Below are 20,239 nucleotides of genomic sequence, written 5' to 3'. Positions count from 1 at the left end.
CGCGATGATCATGCCCGTTGGGATCCCCAGTGGTTTCCCAACCATTCATCGTCATACCCAGGGAGAGGATCCTTCTGCTTGTTGCTTGTAACACAGTGCTATCTTTGCTGGCTTCTAGGTTACCTAATTCAATTTATCTCTAATTCACAAAAATTCTTGGCATAGGTTTAGGGAATAGCCTCTGGTCTGTGCTAAGTAGACCAACTTTCACATCATTCATATAGCACGTTAGTTACTCTCGACCCTACTTATTGCCAAAACCGCGATCTTTCTAGTTGTGAACACTGAGCGTCTTTTCTACTCGCATCCGTCTTGGATGCTTATGCTTAGATCTCAAGGCGTATCCCAAGAGGCTAACCTAGTGCACTAGTATGTGAGGAAGAAATATCTGTAATATAAGTATATGGACCTGCACTTCCAATCGGCAGCCATCGCCATTCCATCTCCTCACTAAACCCAACTATTCACGACCCGTGACGCCATTCCAGTCACGAAAAAACGACACGCCGTCACCCGGAACGAACATTCCCTCTTTCCTACAATGGCTAAGCTTACTTTCCTCGCCACTGTGGCCGTCCTCCTCTTAACCGCAGTACCGCGCTAGATAGTAGTTCTCGGCTCGTGCTGCTTTAATGTCCACGATAGCTGTCTCCGCAAAGGTGCTGCGGGCTGTGTTTTCTTCAACGGCAACCAGTACTGTGTGCAGCAAAACAGCCAAGACGAGTGCAAAGCCGCATGCCGAAAACTTCTTGGACAGAAGCCGACCGACAATAACTTCTTCCTTTACACAGTCTTCGGAGGGTAAGTTATAGAGGGGAATATTGTCACTAGTAGCGTTGTAGTATCGGACGGCTTTAGGGCTAACGTTTTTCGTCTAGATCATTGCCTACTTGCTTTTGCACCCAGTGGGATGCAAGCACAGAAACCGGCAATTGCTAGTGTTTATCTCTATCACGACCAAAGACAGATTAGGTGTCATCACATTGTGGAAGAAGGCGACTATCAGATTAACGGGATGTACTTACTCAAGTAAAAGTATAATAGTGATAAACAAAAAGTTTCTGTGTGTTTAACCAGCTATACACGTCGTGTCTTAGGTCAAGATTCATTGCCTGGTCGAGCCAGTAGTCCCAGCGTGCCTCGTTTGCTTTTCGTCTCTGTCTTTCCGTATCCACAACAACATGTACACATGGTCACGATGCAAAAGATCGGTTATCATTCTTTATCTACCGAAGACCTACGAAAGAAGAGCATATTCGTTATGTAGGAAAACACTGAATGAACAACTTAATTCCAAAGATTTGCATCTCTCTCAGCCCACCCATCAGCTCAATTTAATCTCAGCCACGTGCCTATCGCTGCCTATTACCCTCACAAATCAGTGTACCAGTCTAACCAGCATAAGCGTCAAGTCGTTAAGTCATGTGTCTTGTCGTAGATTCTGATGAAAAGGATCGTATCGTATGGTTCGTTTCATGATGCTGATGCCGCATTTGACGTTATTGTGTCCGTCTGCACAGTGGCAGGGGTCGGCATGGTCGTACTAACCGGCAACGATGGTTCTCGCTTGAAAGGGCTGGTCGGTGATGTCGCTCTATTTTAGTGGCGTATTAGAAAGCTGTTCGTTTTATGATACCCACGTGTATCTTAGAACTAAATGTAGACCAAAAGGTTGGCCTGAAGAAAAGAAGAAGACGAGAAAAAAAGAGAACCGAATGCTGGATGATCCACCAAGAATATCCAGCGCGATAACATATGATGTGGCCAGTGTATCGGAGTGGAAATCATCGGGCAGCCACGAGAGGGATTACATTCCAATGAATTAGTAGTGCAAGACACTACTAACGGAGGGAGAAATTCTGCAAGCAAAGAAAAGGAGACGACTTGAACGGTACATTGATAAGAAGAATGTATGGCCCATAACACGGCCATGAAAGGAAAGAAAAGAGGTTATGTGTGACGTGGGTTTTCGTTCAGGAGCCTTGAAATGTTCTTAGTACTACCAATGTACCCTTAATGTCACCGTGTAGCGTTGGGCAGGGGGAATAGGTGAGGATGAAAAACTTACTTTGCTGCTGCTGCTGAGCCCCGTTTGTACACTAGGGTCTATCCTCATGTCTGTATGTTTAACGCCCGTGTAGTTGATGATACTATGACTAATCCATGATAACCGGTAGGCAAGGACATCCTAATGCCGTGGGTATGGAACGAGTGGCAACTTCTCCTAGTGCAGCATACGAAAAGCGTACGAGAAAACACTAGCAGAAGACTAAAGAGTTGCAAACCTTGGATGTTGCTGAAAATCCCGGCGGTCGCTCGATCCATGGCTTCATTTGAACATCCAGTTGAGACTTCCGGATGATACTATAAAACATGTCCAAATGTGGCTTTGAAAGTATGGAAATTATACCAAGTTATCGATGCATGAGAATGATGCATTTCCAAACCCATGGATTAGTTGAGAAATTGAAATTTGTTTAGCCTGGGGGATTCTCATCCGGGCGGTATCCTTGCACTGGGCTCCAAAACTCTGGGGTGTTTTTGGAGTAGAAACTGCCAGAGGTTGTGGTTCCGGGGGTCAAAGACATAGGAAAGAAGCCACTCGCTTCGGTGAAGACAGCCGGGCCATGATAATCCATTTTCAGGAGTTGTGGATCAATAGTGCTCTCAAATGTAACATTTGAGTATGCACTGTAAGAATTTAAAGTGGCTGGAGCAGGTACGTACCCAGACAACTCCGACTGTGCACCCTCTTGCATATCTTGGGCCCAATGTGGACTTGGGCTCCCCGATACAGTGACAGGCGTTGCTATCGACACTGTTTGAAGAGAGGGTTTGAGCTCATATGACAGTTCTCGCAAGTGCTGAGGAGCTTGAGCTTGCGGTTTGTGCTCGTTCGTTGCATTGGCTGTTAGTGTTGCTGAGTCGGAAATTGGTCGAGTATTTCTGGAACTCTATGTGAGATATGCTCAACAATTCCTGAGGTCACTGACCTTTGTGGCGTGCTACTGGCGCCTCGAGAATCTCTGTATCTGTCTCTTTCACCACCAACGTGCCTGCACTGCATCGTATCAGCTTTGCACAGTCCAGTCTTGTTTATAAGGAATTCAGGCTTTCTACTTTTGCTTTTTGGCGCTTGCAACTATCGCAAGCGCCGATCTTCCTCATCTGCTTGTAGGAGATCTTCTCTGATGCGGTCATTTTCTTCCTCCTTTGGCGCTGCACTAGGGGTCTGTTTGCAATACTGAAAACAATCTCTCGTCCAGAAGCATTGCTTGGAACGGTTGGAGGCTGTTCCAAGAATACTTTGTTTGTAGGACTTCTTCTACCATGGTATCCATCCGTGATATTCGGAGGTGACAGTTGAGCAGTTGGCGAATAGGGCGGTGATCCCGTTCTCTGGTGTTGACAATCGTGTGATGCTACTTCAGGCATCAAGTTTGTTGGACGGGTTTTAGATATCAAAGCCGCTTCACTTGCTTGCATATTCTTGAGTTCTTGTTGTAGGAAATCAATGGCAGCCATATGCTTCCTCTCTCGCAGATTTGCACCTTCCGGATACCGCCTCTTGAGACTTTCGAGCATGGCATCAGAATATACTGACTGTTTGAATATCATACCATACCATGGAGGCTTGTCGTCGCTTGTTGGATACTCTCGATCGATGAGGTCCATTACTGATGCACCGCCTAAACTCGCCGTTAGACTCAACAATGGCGGTTACCCGTGAGTACATACTCGATCACACAGGCTGTTGTTCCAGACTCCTTCTGACTTTCGCACTCCTTATCAGCGTTCAAGTAGTAGTCTGAGACCAACAAGTCTACGCTTTTGTATTCTCTTGTTTCTTGGTATAGGTGGTTGTAGTTGGATACATAAACTCACATGTCATACAAAAGGTTGGCCAGCAATGTCTGAAAGACAACTGGAGATTGTAAGGTAGAGTGGCGACTGAACAACGTCCGTTGTGGTCGCATAAACAAGGTGACTCCTAGGCATCCGTCAGATGTCTGGAGAAGGATTGGACGATATCACGGAGTCCCAATTTGGTCAAGCGGACCCGAGCTCGTATAGACGGCGTCCGGATCGGGGTGAACGGGTGTTCTCTTAGTGGAGACGGTGTCTAGATTCTATAGGATGCAACGTTCATACTTATAAGTGGTCCAATTAGTGTCACACAATGAGAGACCTACCCACACGCATTTGCAGTGTCAAAGTATGGGGCGCAGTATGCTGAAGGACCAACTCGCTTATAAGTTGTGGCGTTTTCCATTGGACCAAAAAGTCTCAGCCTGCTCTCACCTTGGGCACTCTACCTTGGTATCGGGCAGCTATGCAGACTTGTGTAACCAGTCTTCGGCGCGGTATAGTATCCTAGTGGTCCTAGAAGGCCATGTTCGAGTGTCGTTGTCTCTGCATAACGGCGCATGGTGATGTGATAAGATTGCTGGCGAGACAACCACGCGTCACCAGAGTATAAGCTTCCTCGCACGACCTTAGTCCCGATGTATGCAAGTGTGACACGAGAGGATCGAGTATGAGGTTATGAACAAAAGATGGGGTCGGAAATGTCGAGTTGCGCGTTCCGTAGTTGGCAACCACCTATAGATGGACCTAATTAGCCTAGCCTCAAATGACATCACGTGTACATTACATAGCTTTTTGGGTCGTGTAGCCCAGTGGAGCCGAGCTGTCACGTTACACTAACTCCATTACTACAATCTTCTTAAGATCTCCATACTAACCTTACTACAAAAAGCAAGACCCATAAGTCTAATCAAACTAACTGCCCCCAGTTGTGGTCTTACAGTAGATAAGATAGAGCGATTTTGAGTTCGTTAGCCGCAAAGAAGTATCCAGGGCATCTATGCATCCCGTGTCCGAATCCAAGCTGAAGTCCGCTTGTACAGGATCATCCCGCATGCGTGCTCAGCGGTATATATTGAATTTCTCGGGATTCTGGAAGAGGACTGGGGGTATTCCAGTTACTAGCCAAGTACCACGTGGCGAGGTATAAGACCGTGATAGTACAGGGATATTACACAAACGACAAAGCTCACGCTAAATTCTCCCGCCAAAACTATCTCAACGACTTCTCAACGGTGAAGAACAATAATGTTACTGTTTGCTTTACTACATGAGAGAAATACACTCCTCTACATCCCTTAACCAGAGCTACCAGCCCTTAGATTCGAGCTTAAGAATCTTCGTAACTGCATGTATCCGTAATTTCCTAAAGCCAAATTCTTAGCATTTATCTTAACGAAGGCTAGTATAAGACTAGCTATTATAAAGATATAACGAATAGCCATTTTGATGTTCGGGTAGATGAGGAAACCTTAGTGTACCACAACAACGGGCTTATCTCATATAGTCATGTATTTATATTGCATCACTGGTCAAGTTTTCGTCCGTTCTGGAAACATATCACGGTATAAGTACGGCATAGTGCTCTGTCCGGTTGTTCGCACCTTTTCGGGTAGTAGAGTCTGTCCGCGTCCTTTCGTCAATGTGGCAGTGTAAATTAACTGTAGCGGAGGAAGAATCAACTCTGTATGCTTTAGCGAGACTTGACCCACTCTATAAGAGCATACTACATGTTAAAATACGATTAGAAGAAGACAGGGGGTAATGCCGGGTTGTGAGCCGTCCGTCAAAGCTCTTATAACAGGTGTAGCGAAGGTCCCGCTATTTTAAGCTACCCTGGTTAGGCCTTGCCGGCTTAAGAAGAATGTTCAAACTTGCAGAGAAATCGAAGAGAATAAGCTACGAGAACTTGAATCTGAGAATATGATTTACAAGTTTCAAAGCTCATATTCTTTCTTCTCCTAGTAAGCTAACACGTTTCGCATAGCTTGCGTTTGACTACGGTACTTTTCGGCTGTAAATGGCTGGGGTTCGGGTACTTATTCATATCCTGATTAGCACTTTACGAAGAGCTGACAGGCACTGTTTAATTTATTATCCTGCGTGCCATGATCATCGGGATTTTTCCGGTGCTATTGTATTCATCGAATCCACCGTATTCACCGTGTTTGAGTGCACGGATCACCTTCATCCAGCCGTCCCACGCGTTTACGGGAATAATCTCTCAGGGTCTATTCAATTATCCATTCTCCACCTCCATCCTCTAGCTAGGATTAGTTAGCCGGCTCAGCAAGAGAAGGTAGGGGTGGGTATGGCGACGAGGAAGTGCAGCGGGGTGGTTGTTAAGATGAATTTTGTTAGTAGAAGAAACGATTCACTAGCCGGATGTATCCAAGAAACATGCCAACTGACATTGTAGGGAAATTGTCAGTTGTACAATTAGAGATTTTTCAGAGCCTCAGGTTTCTAATCGTCAACCAACACTCCGAGAGAGGTCATTGGCTTCTCAGACATAGGTAACTTCAAAAATATACATGGATAAATGTCATTGTTGCTTGCCTAGGGCAGGGCCCCTTCTAGTACATCAAATTGTTGCTCACAGGCAACCTTGTCAAACTCCTCTGCTACAGAAAACGATCTATTACCCAAGCCGTTGCTTCGTGGACGAGTAATTATAGGAGGAAAGGATTCCAGTCTCTTTCTTCCTATGCTACTCCTTCTGTGAACATTGTCCGTACCCGCATGTTCTCATTCATACTGCGATTCCAAGCCGCGACGGCCCCAAGCCTCGAGAATTCCGGTCTGTCCAGCCCCCGCACAGCAGAGGGCGTTACCTGGACATCATCGTGCTTGCATTGACCTGTTCATACGACTGCCAGAGGTGGTGTGGCTACAGCAAATTTACGAGGCATGAGCCTTGCTGGCGGAGTCGACCTTGGCGCGGAGGTCGGCGGCAGTGGAGCCACTCTGCGAGAAGTAGCGGGAGAAGACGGGCTGGATGAAGGAGCGGAAGACTAGCTGGGCACCACTGCGATGTGTTAGATGGCGTTCCAGTGTCTACTTGAGGTCACTTACGCAGTCTGGGGCAGGGCCATCCAGAGAACAAGGACAAACTTGAAGGTGTAGTAGAAGGCTGCTCAGAGTCAGTGGCGTGCCGCATTTGGGGCAATTTGGGATACTTACGGAACCAGTAGCTAGCACTGACGGCGCTCTCAAAAACGGTCAGGAAAGCAAAGGTTACCCAGTACTGAATAGGCGCGTCAGCTGTCTGGATGCTATCACGTGTGTTGTGGGGGGAGCCGGTTTCAAATACCGTGGCGGGGTACATACTGTGAGCCACTGAGTGTCATCGACCTTGCTTGCGGAGAAGAGGGCGTCTAGGGAGTAGTAGCCTGGGATGATGAATCCGGCAACGTTGACAAGGAATTCTCCGGCAATGTTGAAGAAGATGAGGAAAAAGTAGAGTCCGGCAAGACCGAGCACCATGTAGACCTTGGGGACGGAGGTCTGCTTCTCAAAGTTGTTGAGGGCGGGGTATTTGGACAACTAGAACACCACATCATCAGTACGCGTTGCTTGGGATTTCGAGCCGCACAACCTGTCGTCAAGGCCGGGCAGGAGAAAAAAGAGGGTGTATTTTGGCAATGTGTCATCCGACTGAAGCGAGCGGGGGGCTTACCTCCTTGTCGAGCTGTGACAGCTGGGCCTGGGCTCTATCCTGGACAGACATGGTGAAGGGTGGTTAGATGTCGAGTGGAATCTGTATAGGGAAATTTGTGGTGAGAGAGGTTAGGAATGTAAAGGACAGGATTGCTCAGTAGGAAGCGGGTTGGAAAGGTGTTCTTTGGAAAGGAAGAGTGGGAACGCGGAGCCGGGACGATTGTGGGATGGAGGCAAGTGGGCTCGTCATCGCTAAATACGTCACCGCCTTTCACAAGCCAGCCGAATGGCAGCAGTTTGACCCGCAGCAGATGCATCGAGCACAGTACGTGCGCGCAATGCTGCATCGAGGCCAGACGCGGTGTTTGCAATACAACGTGCATCCTTGGCCAAATGGCATTTCCCTACTGTTTCTGGGCGACGACATAATAGTGGTAGTAAGATTGCATAGTAGTGTGTTATGACGATGGTCATGTGATGCCGCTGGTCCATGCGCGCCGGCCAGTCCGTTGCCGCAGATGCGACCAAGTTCAGTCGAAAGCGTAAACATCGAAAAACCCCATCCCACAACAAACCCGTCCGAGGGGAACCGACAGCGCCGACGACGCTTTTTGGAGCTGGCCATTCTTTCTGGAGCATCTCCTTCGCGTCTTTGCCATCTTACCTGACGCATCCGCGTGTCGGCCAGGTCACAGGACCGACAACAAACAAGCCCAGTAGCATCGAAACACACACGCACAGCCCGGCCTACACGTCTACAACATTCATCTATAGCTTCGACGCGCCCATTATATATCTCTGTCGACTTATCCCTAGCCTTGGGTACCCGTTTGACCGTGTTGTCGCCCCCTTAACGCCGTTGCTGTCCCATTGTTTTGGTGTAAACAGAGAAACCATCAGCCACTACTGGCACCCATATCATGACCGATATCCGCCGGTCACGTTCAAACACATCAATGTCTACCCGGAGTAACCGCCCGCCCTCGCGCGCGTCGACGACAAGCGTCCATTCGTTTGAGCAATTTCAACAACCGCAGCAATCTCGGGCCGCCCAATTTCCCCAGCAGCCGCAGTACCACGCACCCTTCACGACGAGTGAAGCTTTGCAGCCTGCACTAATCCAAGCTGCCCAGCAGGTCAGCGCGCAGGACCACCTCATCAATATGAGCCTGGAAAGCGTCCAGCAGTACCTCGGTTACCCGGCCGACTCAACCACGAATCAGCCTCAACCAAATGGGCAGCCTGCGCAAACAGATCACCACAGCTACCACAACCCCCTCCCACAGCAATCGCAACTTTCGCAGCTTTCGCAGCTTTCGCAACACTCGCAGCATTCACAGCAACACAGCTTCATGGCTCCGTCGGTGGACAACGAAGACAAGAAGAAGAGGGCCTCCACTTCGGGAGCGGCGACCAACGACAAGGAGTTGCGCCAGTTGCTGAACCAGAATGAGGGTCGTAATTTGAAGGACGTTGCGGCCGAGGTCATCCAGAATGATCGGACGTCCAAATCAGAGAAATCGAAGCAGCTGTTCGCCATGCTGTGGTGAGTGCCATGATGCCTTCGGGTTTCTCATATGCTAACAGTTTACAGGCTGCAGTCAGTTTGTCGCGTCGCAAAGACGTCTGTCCCACGCAACCGCGTCTACTCCAAGTACGCAGAACGCTGCGGCACCGATCGCGTCATTCCCCTCAACCCGGCCTCCTTCGGAAAGCTTGTTCGTGTCATCTTTCCCGGTATCCAAACTAGGCGTCTCGGTGTTCGTGGAGAGTCCAAGTACCACTATGTCGATCTGGAGCTTATCAACGATGGAGGCGATGGCGACGAGGCGCGCCGGCCTAGCACTGGTGCTGCTGCGCATCATGCTATGAAGCGTCAAACTTCTGGCACTCCCAGACTCAACCTCGAGTATGCGCCCCACTTGCATCCTTTCCAAAGACACGTACTAACGAAAACCAGCGCCATCCCACGTCTCCCTGCAGACAACTCACAGTTTCCTCCTCGAGAACCAAGGGCAGAGTCTCACAACACCTTTTATACTCCGACCTCATCACGCGGTGTGCTATTCACCGATATCTATTCGTCGCATTTCCAACCATCGCAGTCCCGCACAAAATCCTCATACGAACACGAGCTCAAGTTTCCCACGCCGGACATTCTTGAGGCCCCAGATGCGTTTGTCGTCGAATTGCCGGATATCAAGCCATATCTGCCAGCCCGTACCGACCCTGACTCTGCTGACAACCTGGTCGCTATGTACCGCTCACATGTCGTCTCACTAGTGGACTCTGTACGATACTGCAAGGAGAAACAGTTTTTTCGCTTGTTTGGCACTTTCCACGGTACTTTGACTGTGCCAGTGCAGAAGTTGTTTGCAACACCAGAGCTAGCGCCATGGATTAGAGAGTGTGACTGGATGATGTATCAGAAGATGATTCGGAACGTCTCTCAGCTGACGCTCCAAGTAGCACCGCCGCCAGTTTTGAAGTTTCTTGACAATGTCGCGAAGACACTTCATGCGCACATTGCTGCCAAGTTCATGTCCTTACCAGTCCACGTGCTTGAGGCAAAACTGGAACCCGCTACATTGTTCGCTCACCTACTACGACAGATGCTCCGCGTCAACTCAGCAGCACACGCAGCAGCCGTCATGCTTACAGCGGAGAGCCATCGGACTCACATGTACGCCGATTGGCTCCAGCACGTGAACATCAAGCGCATCGTTGCGAACGAGTTGCCTGCTTCATGCGCGCACGAAGAAGTGTACAATATTCTTACAACCGAGATCCGGTCAATGTTGGGCCCGCTTCCACAAGAGATCCAGTTACCTTCTGGGACGATACATCGAGCAGCATACCCCGACCCACCCGCAGATCCATCTGAGTCGGTCATTGATCGCATCGCAGCATTCCTAACTCGACTACCTTCACGCTTCCCTGGCGCACACGCGCGGACTATTATGCATTGTATCAGCGCACTCGGTTCTGCAGCGCTAAGAGAAATCACAGTAGAGAATGGAATCAGTTTCCAAGGATGGTGGCTCACCAAGGTATTCGTAGATGAAATGGCACAATGGCTGGCATCTATAGGAGGTTTCTTGGGCCACTCACCGCCAGACTGGACGTCTTCGAATTACTCTCCTGTGATGGGTGACCCGCTCAACGCGGGCATGACCAACGGTGGCAGCGGCAGTAACAATGATAGCCGTTACAGTAGCCTTGAGGCCGACTTTGGCCCTGACCAGTCGTTCATGTCGACCACTAGTCATGTAACTATCCAGGATACCGGATCTAACCAGGAAGGTGAGTCTCTTCATTCACAACACGGGCTTACATGGTAGTTGACTAACGTAAGATCATCAGTCAATACTGGACGCTTTACTCAACAGTCATCACAGTATAACATGAGCTTTAGTTACGATTACAATTTGAACCCGTCACAACAAGAGTCGAACCACGACGACAGTGGTATAGGCCTTGGCCTAGGTGGTCAGGAGGACGGTATTGACGCCAAATTTGCGTCCCATCTCTCTTCTGCTCTCTCGCAGAGCGTCAGCTAGTCTGGTCATTATTCCTTTCAGTCTTCTTGATCCTTTTCGCTTATGCTTTCACGAAGTCTCTGAAAGTCACGACTCACGATATATCGTGCCTGTTCACGGCCTGTTATTCTTTCGTAATTACTATACTAGGGTCGAGATGATGCCTCACGGTCGGTGCTCACGAGGTTGCGGGGCTGGTGTTGTTGCCCTTGGGAGTTTGTTCGGGTTGCACTAACACGGCGTTTTTGGGATATACCGCCTTTATGGCTTGGATTGGGTGTCAGATACAGCACTTTGTTGTTCTTTGCAAACATTTGAATTGAGCTTTCTGTCCTGTCGCCTTATTGGCCGTAATTCTCGTCTTGTGTCTCTCAAACACCAACGCTAGTGTGCTGAAAATACCAGTAGGTAATCCGTCACACTGCGATTCGGGCATACCACTCACCTCCTACCCCACCATCTTCTTCCTCGCAAAACAACCTACACCAATGACCTGCATTGTTACACTAACTAGTGTACGCAACCTCCTGACCTTGCTACTTACAGTCAATATCGGCACCCGGCTGCTGGCAATCACTACCCCTCCTTGAGTCTCGCAATGAGCTGGTAGAGTCTGCTGACCTCGCTCAATGTTGAATCTCAAGAACGAAAGGGGCCCTGCGGACATGGCCCGTCATCACCTTTTCTCTGCTGATGACCAGCTGGCTCTACCATACGCTTGCAGGTCTCATGATCCGGATGTTGGTGCTCAGGCACTTGGCATGGAGGTTGAATAGATTGCGGAGAAGTCGTACAAAACACGTTGTAAGAATAGTTACACGGCGCCTTTCCAGAAGCTTTTGTTTGCTCCTCGACTACTACCAGCAAGACGCTAGCTGAAGCATCACACTGTGCATTGAACGAATAACTCGAGTCGCACACTACACTAAAGAGAAAAGTACCATACCAATCTCATCTCGACTACAGTTTAACAAAAACAATTGGGGCAGAACAGGGGGTATTTAGAACAAAAAGGAAAAGAAAATACACAAGCCCAGCCTGATGAAAATTTAAAGCGGAATAGTAGAACGACCCTTCCGCAACGTCATCCTCTTCGTCTTCGCAATCATACCCTCGTTCCCAAAGTACTCCGCACACACATCCTGCTTGGCACTCGCATCCAGTCCCGCCGCAGTTGTAGGTACCCACTTCTTCCACACGAGATAACTATAATCCCAGCGCGGATCGTTCAACTGCGTCCTCCACGACCAGAAGATCCACCCATTCGTGCGCTCATAAAGCCGTTGCTGCGCCACAAACCACTGCTTGTAGAACGCCTCGTTCTGAGCCAGTTTCCAGTCGAACTCTGCAGAATACTCGTTTTTGACTGTTAAACTCCATTCTTGCACCATTTTGGGCGTGTCGCCGTCGGAAAGACGGTCGTCTTCGAAACAGGTGTAGTACATGTAGTCTGCTTGTTTGGCGTCTGGGTTTTTGGCGATGACGGCGCCGCCGATGTAGTTATGGTCGTCGTAGACGATTCGGGTGGCGTTGGCGGGGAGGTGCGATTTCGGGTTTCCCGCGCCCCAGAGGGTGTCCATGAATTGCACGTGGAGACGCTCGGTTTCGGGGATGTTGAGGGCTTGTTCCGCGGCGCGGACGGCTTTGAGGGCTTGGGGGTAGTAGACTTGGGTTAGGGTGTCGACTTCTTGTTTTGGCATCCCGCCTTGGTCACGGGAGGTCTGAGGCTCGTTGACGACCCCGATGATGCCGATGGAGGATTTGTAGGCGGGCTTGGTGTGGATGCGGCGGGTCATCCAGTCGAGCCATTTAGTGGCGCGGTCGTAGTTGTACTGTGTGAAGAATCCGGGGAGATTGGAGACTGGAAGGCACTGAAGTTGGTGTTAGGGCTTGGAAGACAGAAAAGGTGGATTCAACAAGCATACCTGGCCAGTGAAGGCATCCAAGGTCTTCTGAGCTCCTGGTGCGCCATGAAGGTCCATGACAACAAACATGCCCAGATTGGCAGCCTTTTCAACAATGGCATCCAGGTATTGTAAGTCCATCTTGGGAAACTTCTCGCTGCTATCCACAATGCTCCTGAGGCTCCAGTATCCAATTGGGATGCGAATGGTGTTCAGTCCTGCATTGTACATATCCTGAATCATACTTGGGGTAATCCAGCGAGCATAGTGATCATTGAACGCTGTATCTGCCTTTGACTGACCAAGAGCAGAAACGCAGTCAAATTCAGAGCAAGTGTTGCCGCAGCCCATGGTCTTCCACTCGTCGTTCATCATCCATGGCTCCGAGAGCAGCCATCCACCCAAGTTGACGCCCCGGACTTTCCAGTTAGGAAGGCTTTGTGCGCGTTTCGAGAGATAATTGCTTGTTCTGTTAAAGGCACCGAGTTCTCGGTGCTCGGGCATCCAAGCGTGGGCACTGGCCGCTAGCAGCGCAGTGAGGAGTGAAGATCCTCTCACCATAGTGGGCTGTGGATAAACAATGTTTCCCAAACGCGGGACAGAAGGAGACGAGTTTCTGAACTCGAGACAGTTGAAGAGCTGCCTTGACTGACTGTCATGCGCGGGGTTTTGAGGGCATATTTATCTACTGCTCGGACCATTTCCGATGGAAAAAAAGATGGTGTGAAGGCGCTCCATCTGCACATTCACTCCACGGAACCTGCGACTATTTCCCCCTTGGCTGACGCCTGGGGCGTCGAATCGACATGTTCGTGGCGTATCTGGTTGGTTCAAGTACTGAGCGTGTGAGTGAAGCATACTGCAGCTAACATTAGGTAGTGGTTCAAGTGCGAGCATCTTAGAGTGCTCTGTAAGATTTTAATCTAAAATAGGAGTAGCGGCTACTGTGTCCTACGGGGTACATGTCCTGATGACTTTCTTTCTTCGTGATGTGGCGATTCACTCCCAGATTCATGAGAGTGATGAAGGTTACACGGCCAATCAAGTCAGGTGTCTATAGACACGGGACTGCGAGGCCAGAATTTCGAACGGCTTGGCTATATCTCTTCATACTTGCTGCCTTTCTTGCACTGTGAGCGGATTGGGGAAGGCATGTTTAGCTTTTTCCGTGATTGACGACCTTCCTAAAACCACCAGAAGGAGACGTAGGGAAGGCTTAGGTGTCTCATGACTGCTGAGACAGTTGGATACCCTCAGTCCTGATTTGGTAGAAGAAGAACTTACGCTATAATTCTAGCGTCTTGATTCTTTGTAAACTCCAAAAAGAATTAGTGGGGCTGCTCAATGAGATTCGAGCGGCTGGGGCGGGGATGACCTGAACACTTCAGAAGTCCTTGAACCCCATTCTGTAGATCCCTACCAATAAGGGTTGTGTAAGTGACGTCTCATTCGAGTGTATTCAGCCAATTTAATGCAAGAGAAGAATCTGGAATATTGCGAAAGGGGTTGTTTTCGTGACAGAAAGGGATGCTTTTTGGTTTTGACTTGCTTTTGTCGTTTGATCCTGCGATGCGCCGATGACAATCGAAACAGCCATTATTACAATCAGCAGGGCTACCAGCACCACGATCCTGCGTAAAGCCATCAATGTGAACTTGTGAGTCCAGTGAACAGCGCTCGATCTTCGAGGCCACGCGTAGGCGTGACACCAGTATTGCCTGAACAACTCTTGGGCGATATCATCCACAGCCCCGCACTTTTCTTGCTCATTCTCCTGGTCATGTGAGAACTTTTATTTATACTCTTAGCTTTGATGACGATGCTTAGTGTTGTGACTCTTGTCGTCTGAAAAGGCTTCATTTTGGTCTCGTGTGCGCACGACGATCTCGTGGTGCTAAGCTTCGCCTTGGCAATCGAACTAACTTCGTTAGTATCAATCTTTGGGTGGCGTATTAACTCAATGTAGAGTAGTATTCTAACCCTTCAGTATGCCTTCATACAAGTGCTTAGTATCCGAGTAGGGATGTGGTTCACAGGTTCGAGACAACACCTACGCCATCATGTTGTTCCCTCTATTTGTTGCACAAAGCCAGTGGCAATAATCGAGTAGCATATTGGGCTTCGTCCACTCATGCGAAATCCTTGGGTAGCAGCCATTATGTTTATCATCGTAGACCGGAGCTTGATGTCAGAGTGAGTCGCCGGGGACGCATTAGTACCCAATCGGCTAACCTGCTGGTCGAGATGTTAGAGGCTGAGCTTCGACGTTGCTCAACCCTTCACTAGCACAATGCTCATTGGACGCACTATGAATTTCACAAACGCATGATGTTCTGCCAGAGAAAACTGCTACTGTCGTTAGTGGTAAATCCAACGTCTCGTGCTTCCTTGTTCGCTGTCATCAAAAAGGACCAGTGCAACTTGCCGTGCATTCACTCTTCAATTTTGTCACCAAAATCTCCCTTCGAGTACAGAGTACCCTTATTGTTTGGGTTGAATCGATATACTTTGTGCTATTCGGTATGAAAGAGGCGTGATTTCGAGGACAGCAAACGCCACCGTGTCTATCCAGCCCCAATTTGAAGCGGCTTCCAAGCCAGAACCTGGAAAGAAAATAGATAAAGAATTGAGAAATCAACAAACATATGCAAATGAAGTCTTTTGGGGGACCCATGGTACTATTGTGACATCTTGGCCACTTCAATGCTCACCTTGTGTACGCTTAGCTTATAGCCCGAGTGCACATTCCCGAATAATAGGCCCAGGTATACATCGCTTCATCCGAGATGAGTTAATGTGCATCACAGAGCCCTGTATAGTAACTTTGTTCCGCTCTGGGGGGGTACGCGGAATTGATTCCGAGGGCTTGGTAGCCGGGCCATATAGTCCTCGCAACCAGATGCGGAATTCTTTCTTGTCCCGAGGATGCTATTCGCGTGAACAGCTCCCGTGTATCGAGTCGTACTTGTGATAGAAGCCAACTTTGCGAGGCACATCAGGCAACCCGATAAAGACGACCGAACGAGGGGCCGAAAACGGATGCTGGGATACACATGGTGCAGCGAGCCAGACTACCTTGACATGGTGGTGCGTGGAGAAGTGGGGCAGTCTAACCAAGACAGGTACGACAGTCCCGCCATGTCTGCTTATCGCGTCGATAACGAGATCGTGAACACTGGCTTTGACTGTTGAAATGCTCGGAGTTGAATTGCGAGATGATACGATTGGCGAGCAGCTGGTGGCTTCGATCTGCGCGTCTTGGAGCTATGCATTGCTTGTTGCCCCGCCCAATCCGTCCAACCAAATGCTATAAGACGACCTCGAAGCCCTAGGAGCTGTTAGCAACACCAACTGTTCACAACTCCCACAGCATCACCAAATTACCAAGTCATGTCGCTCGACAGGTTGAAGCAGGCTGCCTCTCATATCACTGGCATTGGGGCCCCTCCCCATCCTTTGGATCCCCTCAGCGAGTCGGAGATTGAACAGGCGGTCGCCATCATCCGCAAGGAGCATAACGATGTCTTCTTCAACGCCATCACACTGTGGGATCCCCGCAAAGCGGAGATGATGAAATGGATCAAGGATCCTGACCATACGCCGCGGCCGCATCGAGTTGCTGATGTTGTTTGCATTGGCCGTGGTAGCAAAGTGCTCGATGGGCAGGTGGATTTGACCGAGGGCAAGATTGTTAGCTGGGCATTGACTGATGACGTGCAACCACTGGTGAGACTGCGAATCAATTTGGCGATGCGCAGTGTGTTAACTCTGTCTCCAGATTACCATGGAAGACCTACAGATTGTGGAGACAGTTGTCCGAAAAGATCCCAAGGTCATTGAGCAATGCGGTATCATTGGTATCCCACCAGAAGACATGCACAAAGTGTATTGTGATCGTAGGTTTTTCCTCGAATCAATTAGAAAGATTGTACTAATTCATATTAGCATGGACTATTGGCTACGATGAGCGCTTTGGCACAAAGGTCCGTCTCCAGCAAGCACTCATGTACTACCGTCCCCACCCGGACGATAGTCAATACACATATCCCCTGGACTTTTGCCCTATCTACAACTCCGACACCCAGGAAATCATTCACATCGATGTACCGCCCGTCAGGCGACCGCTTAACCGCGCGCCACCGAACAATTACCATGCATCCGCTATCGAGGCGGAGGGTGGATTCAAAACTGACTTGAAGCCCATCAACATTACACAACCCGAAGGAGTTTCTTTCAAAATGGACGGACGGTATATCAGCTGGGCCAACTGGAAGTTGCACATCGGCTTCAACTACCGCGAAGGCATAGTCCTGTCAAACATCACATTCAACGACAAGGGCACCGTTCGTGATACATTCTGGCGCCTCTCACTGGCCGAGATGGTTGTGCCATATGGAAATCCTGAACACCCACATCAGCGCAAACATGCCTTCGACCTCGGCGAATACGGAGGTGGTTATATGACGAACTCGTTGAGTCTCGGTTGTGATTGCAAGGGAGCGATCCACTACATGGATGCTGCATTTGTCAATCGCGCCGGTCAGTCAACGACCATCAAGAATGCCATCTGCATTCACGAGGAAGACGCAGGTATTCTGTTCAAACACACTGATTTCCGCGACGACAGTGTGACCGTAACCCGAGCGCGCAAGCTGATCATCTCGCACATCTTCACTGCTGCAAATTACGAATACTGTGTATACTGGATCTTCCACCTGGACGGAACTATTCAGCTTGAGATCAAACTCACGGGTATCTTGAATACATATGCTATGCTTCCCGGCGAGGATCTCAAGGGCTGGGGCACAGAAGTGTATCCAGGTGTGAATGCACACAACCACCAGCATCTTTTCTGCATGCGCATTGATCCGAACATCGACGGACCAGAAAACACTGTCTTTATGGTTGATGCGGCACGAGGCGACGGAGAGGTTGGGAGCGCGGAGAACAAATATGGCAACGCCTTTTACGCAAAGAAGACGAAACTCAGTACCCCTGAGCAAGCAGCGACAGATTATAACGGTGCAACGAGCCGGACATGGGAAATGGCCAACACCAACAAGCTGAACCCATACAGCAAGAAGCCAGTATCCTACAAGCTAGTCAGTAGAGAGGTCCCGGAGCTGCTACCGAAGCCTGGTAGCTTGGTATGGAAGAGGGCAGGGTTTGCAAGACATGCTGTGCATGTGACTAAGTGTAAGTTTCTCGGTACCATCCCGAACACGTGCAGCAGATACTGACATGTACTATCTAGATGATGACAGCCAGATTCACCCAGCAGGACGCCATGTTCCTCAAACTTCTGGCGAGCCCTCGCAAGGAATTCCAGCCTGGATTGAAGCGAACCCGAATGAGAACCTTGACAACACTGACGTTGTCCTGTGGCACACGTTCGGTATCACGCATTTCCCCTCTCCAGAGGATTTCCCCGTCATGCCAGCTGAGCCAATGACACTACTACTGCGACCTCGCAACTTCTTTACCCGCAATCCATGCTTGGATATTCCACCTAGCTATTGCAGCGTACCAAGCGGAGTGAGGCAGGGTAATACACTTGTTGATAAGCTGAGTCGAATGGCGTTTGGAGAAGAGAAGAAGACGGAGGCTCCACCAGCAACATGTTGCTCTGATCAGAAGTTCGGTGTAGGCATCTAAGATTGGAGGTCTGGGAGAGTTACGATATGTGTATATGTAATGTTATGACATTAATGAAAAGCATGCTACGGATTTGACATGTCTTGTGATAGTCTAGAGATAAGTTTGATATTTTCTCCGCGGCTCGGCTCCAAGCGTCGTACCGATACGTGTTAAATCACAGAATGCTGTCTTACCATGCTAGCTCAGCTCACAGGGAAGCCCTGATTGCATATCGCATGCTACAAGCTGCATGCACATGGGCCGCGGGACGGGTAGCCATGCGCCGATGACGTCCCTGGTTCCGACGCCGGGCCCAAGCTTTCACCGAGTCCACCGCCGTCTTTTCCCCTCTATGTTCGCCAATGCGGACATGACAATGAAAGACCTACGTCGACGCAATGATATAGCATAGAAACCCCTCATCTTGCATCCTACTTATCCAGCACCTTCAGCGTCGCCTCCTGTACCCGAGGATGTTCTGGGAGAAATCGCAAATTCATCACTCAAACCAGCAATGCCCCGCGCATTCCCACCAGTAGAACAAGATGTCCACAGCAAGCGATCAAGTGCGCCGCAAAGCGCCCTCTCCGCATCGGTGATCGAAAGTGTAGCAGGCTTCAGCGCTGGAGTTGTTTCCTGCCTCGCGGCGCATCCACTCGATCTCCTCAAAAATCGCCTCCAGCTCAATACCACCAGCAGATCGCGGCCCGGAGACTCGTTTCGCATACTACGGAATGTGATCAAGGATGAGGGTGGTGTAAGAGCTCTATATAGGGGACTATGGCCAAACCTCCTGGGCAACAGTCTCGGATGGGGCCTGTATTTTCTTTTCTACGGAAACTTGAAAGAACTTTTCCAGAGTAGACGGCAAAAGGGCGAGCACCTTGGGAGCGCCGAGTTCTTTTCTGCAAGCATCATTGCTGGTACGTTTGGATCTTACGTATGCTGCGAGTGTGAACTAACCGCCTGTTCTAGGTCTGCTCACCGGCGCTTGTACCAATCCCATCTGGGTAGTCAAGACCCGTATGCTTGAACGAGGTGCCAACCATCCTTCCGCATACAAGTCCATGGCCGTTGGACTTCGCCATGTATACGAGACGCGTGGACTGAAGGGCCTCTGGGCAGGCTTCTTGCCCTCTTCGCTCGGTGTCCTACACGGCGCTGTTCAGTTCAGCATTTACGAGAATATGAAGAAGAGAAGAGCCTCACACATTGGCGGGCAAGACAAACTCAGTAACTGGGAATACGTATACATGAGTGGTGGAAGCAAGCTGCTTGCGGGTGCCATTACGTATCCATATCAGCCTATCAGGGCGAGACTGCAACAGTACAACGCCGCACAGCAGTATAGTGGACTACTGGATGTCTTGAGGAAGACGTATCAGAACGAGGGGTTCCTGGCATTTTACAAGGGCGTTATTCCCAATACGCTTCGCGTGATTCCGACTACGGTTGTCACATTTCTGGTGTATGAGAATACCAAGTTGTACCTTCCCAAGGTCTTTACGGATGATGAGCAGCAATTTCATGAAGAAGACTAGACGTAGGACGACGAGCTAAGTTGGCGGACTCGATGCGGTTTTACATTTGTACTGTACTAGATGCTACACTATACAGGTAGATGATGCTCTG

General features: G+C 49.5%; 7 protein-coding genes across 7 annotated transcripts; 4 read left to right on the top strand and 3 right to left on the bottom strand.

Annotated features, from left to right (window-relative positions):
* Positions 1-419: 419 nt before the first annotated feature.
* COCCADRAFT_105148 (uncharacterized protein) lies at positions 420-587 on the top strand (the record flags this gene model as incomplete). Its single annotated transcript, XM_007717558.1, has 1 exon — positions 420-587. A coding segment is annotated over one exon (168 nt), but the record flags the coding sequence as incomplete, so codon positions are not given.
* Positions 588-632: 45 nt separating this feature from the next.
* COCCADRAFT_29064 (uncharacterized protein) lies at positions 633-1,267 on the top strand (the record flags this gene model as incomplete). Its single annotated transcript, XM_007717545.1, has 3 exons — positions 633-801; positions 907-1,035; positions 1,098-1,267. The coding sequence occupies 3 exons, from the start codon at positions 633-635 to the stop codon at positions 1,265-1,267; spliced, it is 468 nt and encodes a 155-aa protein (XP_007715735.1).
* Positions 1,268-2,477: 1,210 nt separating this feature from the next.
* COCCADRAFT_7920 (uncharacterized protein) lies at positions 2,478-3,675 on the bottom strand (the record flags this gene model as incomplete). The annotated part of the gene is made up of 3 exons (XM_007717538.1): positions 2,478-2,946; positions 2,994-3,061; positions 3,121-3,675. 3 exons carry the CDS (start codon positions 3,673-3,675, stop codon positions 2,478-2,480), a joined length of 1,092 nt encoding a protein of 363 aa, XP_007715728.1.
* A 3,093-nt stretch (positions 3,676-6,768) lies between these two features.
* COCCADRAFT_29062 (uncharacterized protein) lies at positions 6,769-7,597 on the bottom strand (the record flags this gene model as incomplete). The annotated part of the gene is made up of 5 exons (XM_007717544.1): positions 6,769-6,895; positions 6,943-7,000; positions 7,051-7,114; positions 7,198-7,413; positions 7,547-7,597. The coding sequence occupies 5 exons, from the start codon at positions 7,595-7,597 to the stop codon at positions 6,769-6,771; spliced, it is 516 nt and encodes a 171-aa protein (XP_007715734.1).
* An 850-nt stretch (positions 7,598-8,447) lies between these two features.
* COCCADRAFT_29061 (uncharacterized protein) lies at positions 8,448-11,087 on the top strand (the record flags this gene model as incomplete). The annotated part of the gene is made up of 3 exons (XM_007717543.1): positions 8,448-9,073; positions 9,122-10,830; positions 10,891-11,087. The coding sequence occupies 3 exons, from the start codon at positions 8,448-8,450 to the stop codon at positions 11,085-11,087; spliced, it is 2,532 nt and encodes an 843-aa protein (XP_007715733.1).
* Positions 11,088-12,115: 1,028 nt separating this feature from the next.
* On the bottom strand, positions 12,116-13,531 carry COCCADRAFT_7917 (glycoside hydrolase family 5 protein; the record flags this gene model as incomplete). Its single annotated transcript, XM_007717537.1, has 2 exons — positions 12,116-12,937; positions 12,992-13,531. 2 exons carry the CDS (start codon positions 13,529-13,531, stop codon positions 12,116-12,118), a joined length of 1,362 nt encoding a protein of 453 aa, XP_007715727.1.
* Positions 13,532-16,360: 2,829 nt separating this feature from the next.
* COCCADRAFT_105158 (uncharacterized protein) lies at positions 16,361-20,148 on the top strand (the record flags this gene model as incomplete). The annotated part of the gene is made up of 6 exons (XM_007717557.1): positions 16,361-16,696; positions 16,749-16,866; positions 16,916-18,166; positions 18,225-18,613; positions 19,020-19,530; positions 19,583-20,148. The coding sequence occupies 6 exons, from the start codon at positions 16,361-16,363 to the stop codon at positions 20,146-20,148; spliced, it is 3,171 nt and encodes a 1,056-aa protein (XP_007715747.1).
* Between the last annotated feature and the right edge of the window lie 91 nt (positions 20,149-20,239).

The sequence above is a fragment of the Bipolaris zeicola genome (genome assembly GCF_000523435.1).
Source record: "Bipolaris zeicola 26-R-13 unplaced genomic scaffold scaffold_184, whole genome shotgun sequence".
In the NCBI taxonomy this organism is placed as follows: Eukaryota; Fungi; Ascomycota; class Dothideomycetes; order Pleosporales; family Pleosporaceae; genus Bipolaris; species Bipolaris zeicola.
This window is presented reverse-complemented; position numbering and strand designations above follow the sequence as displayed.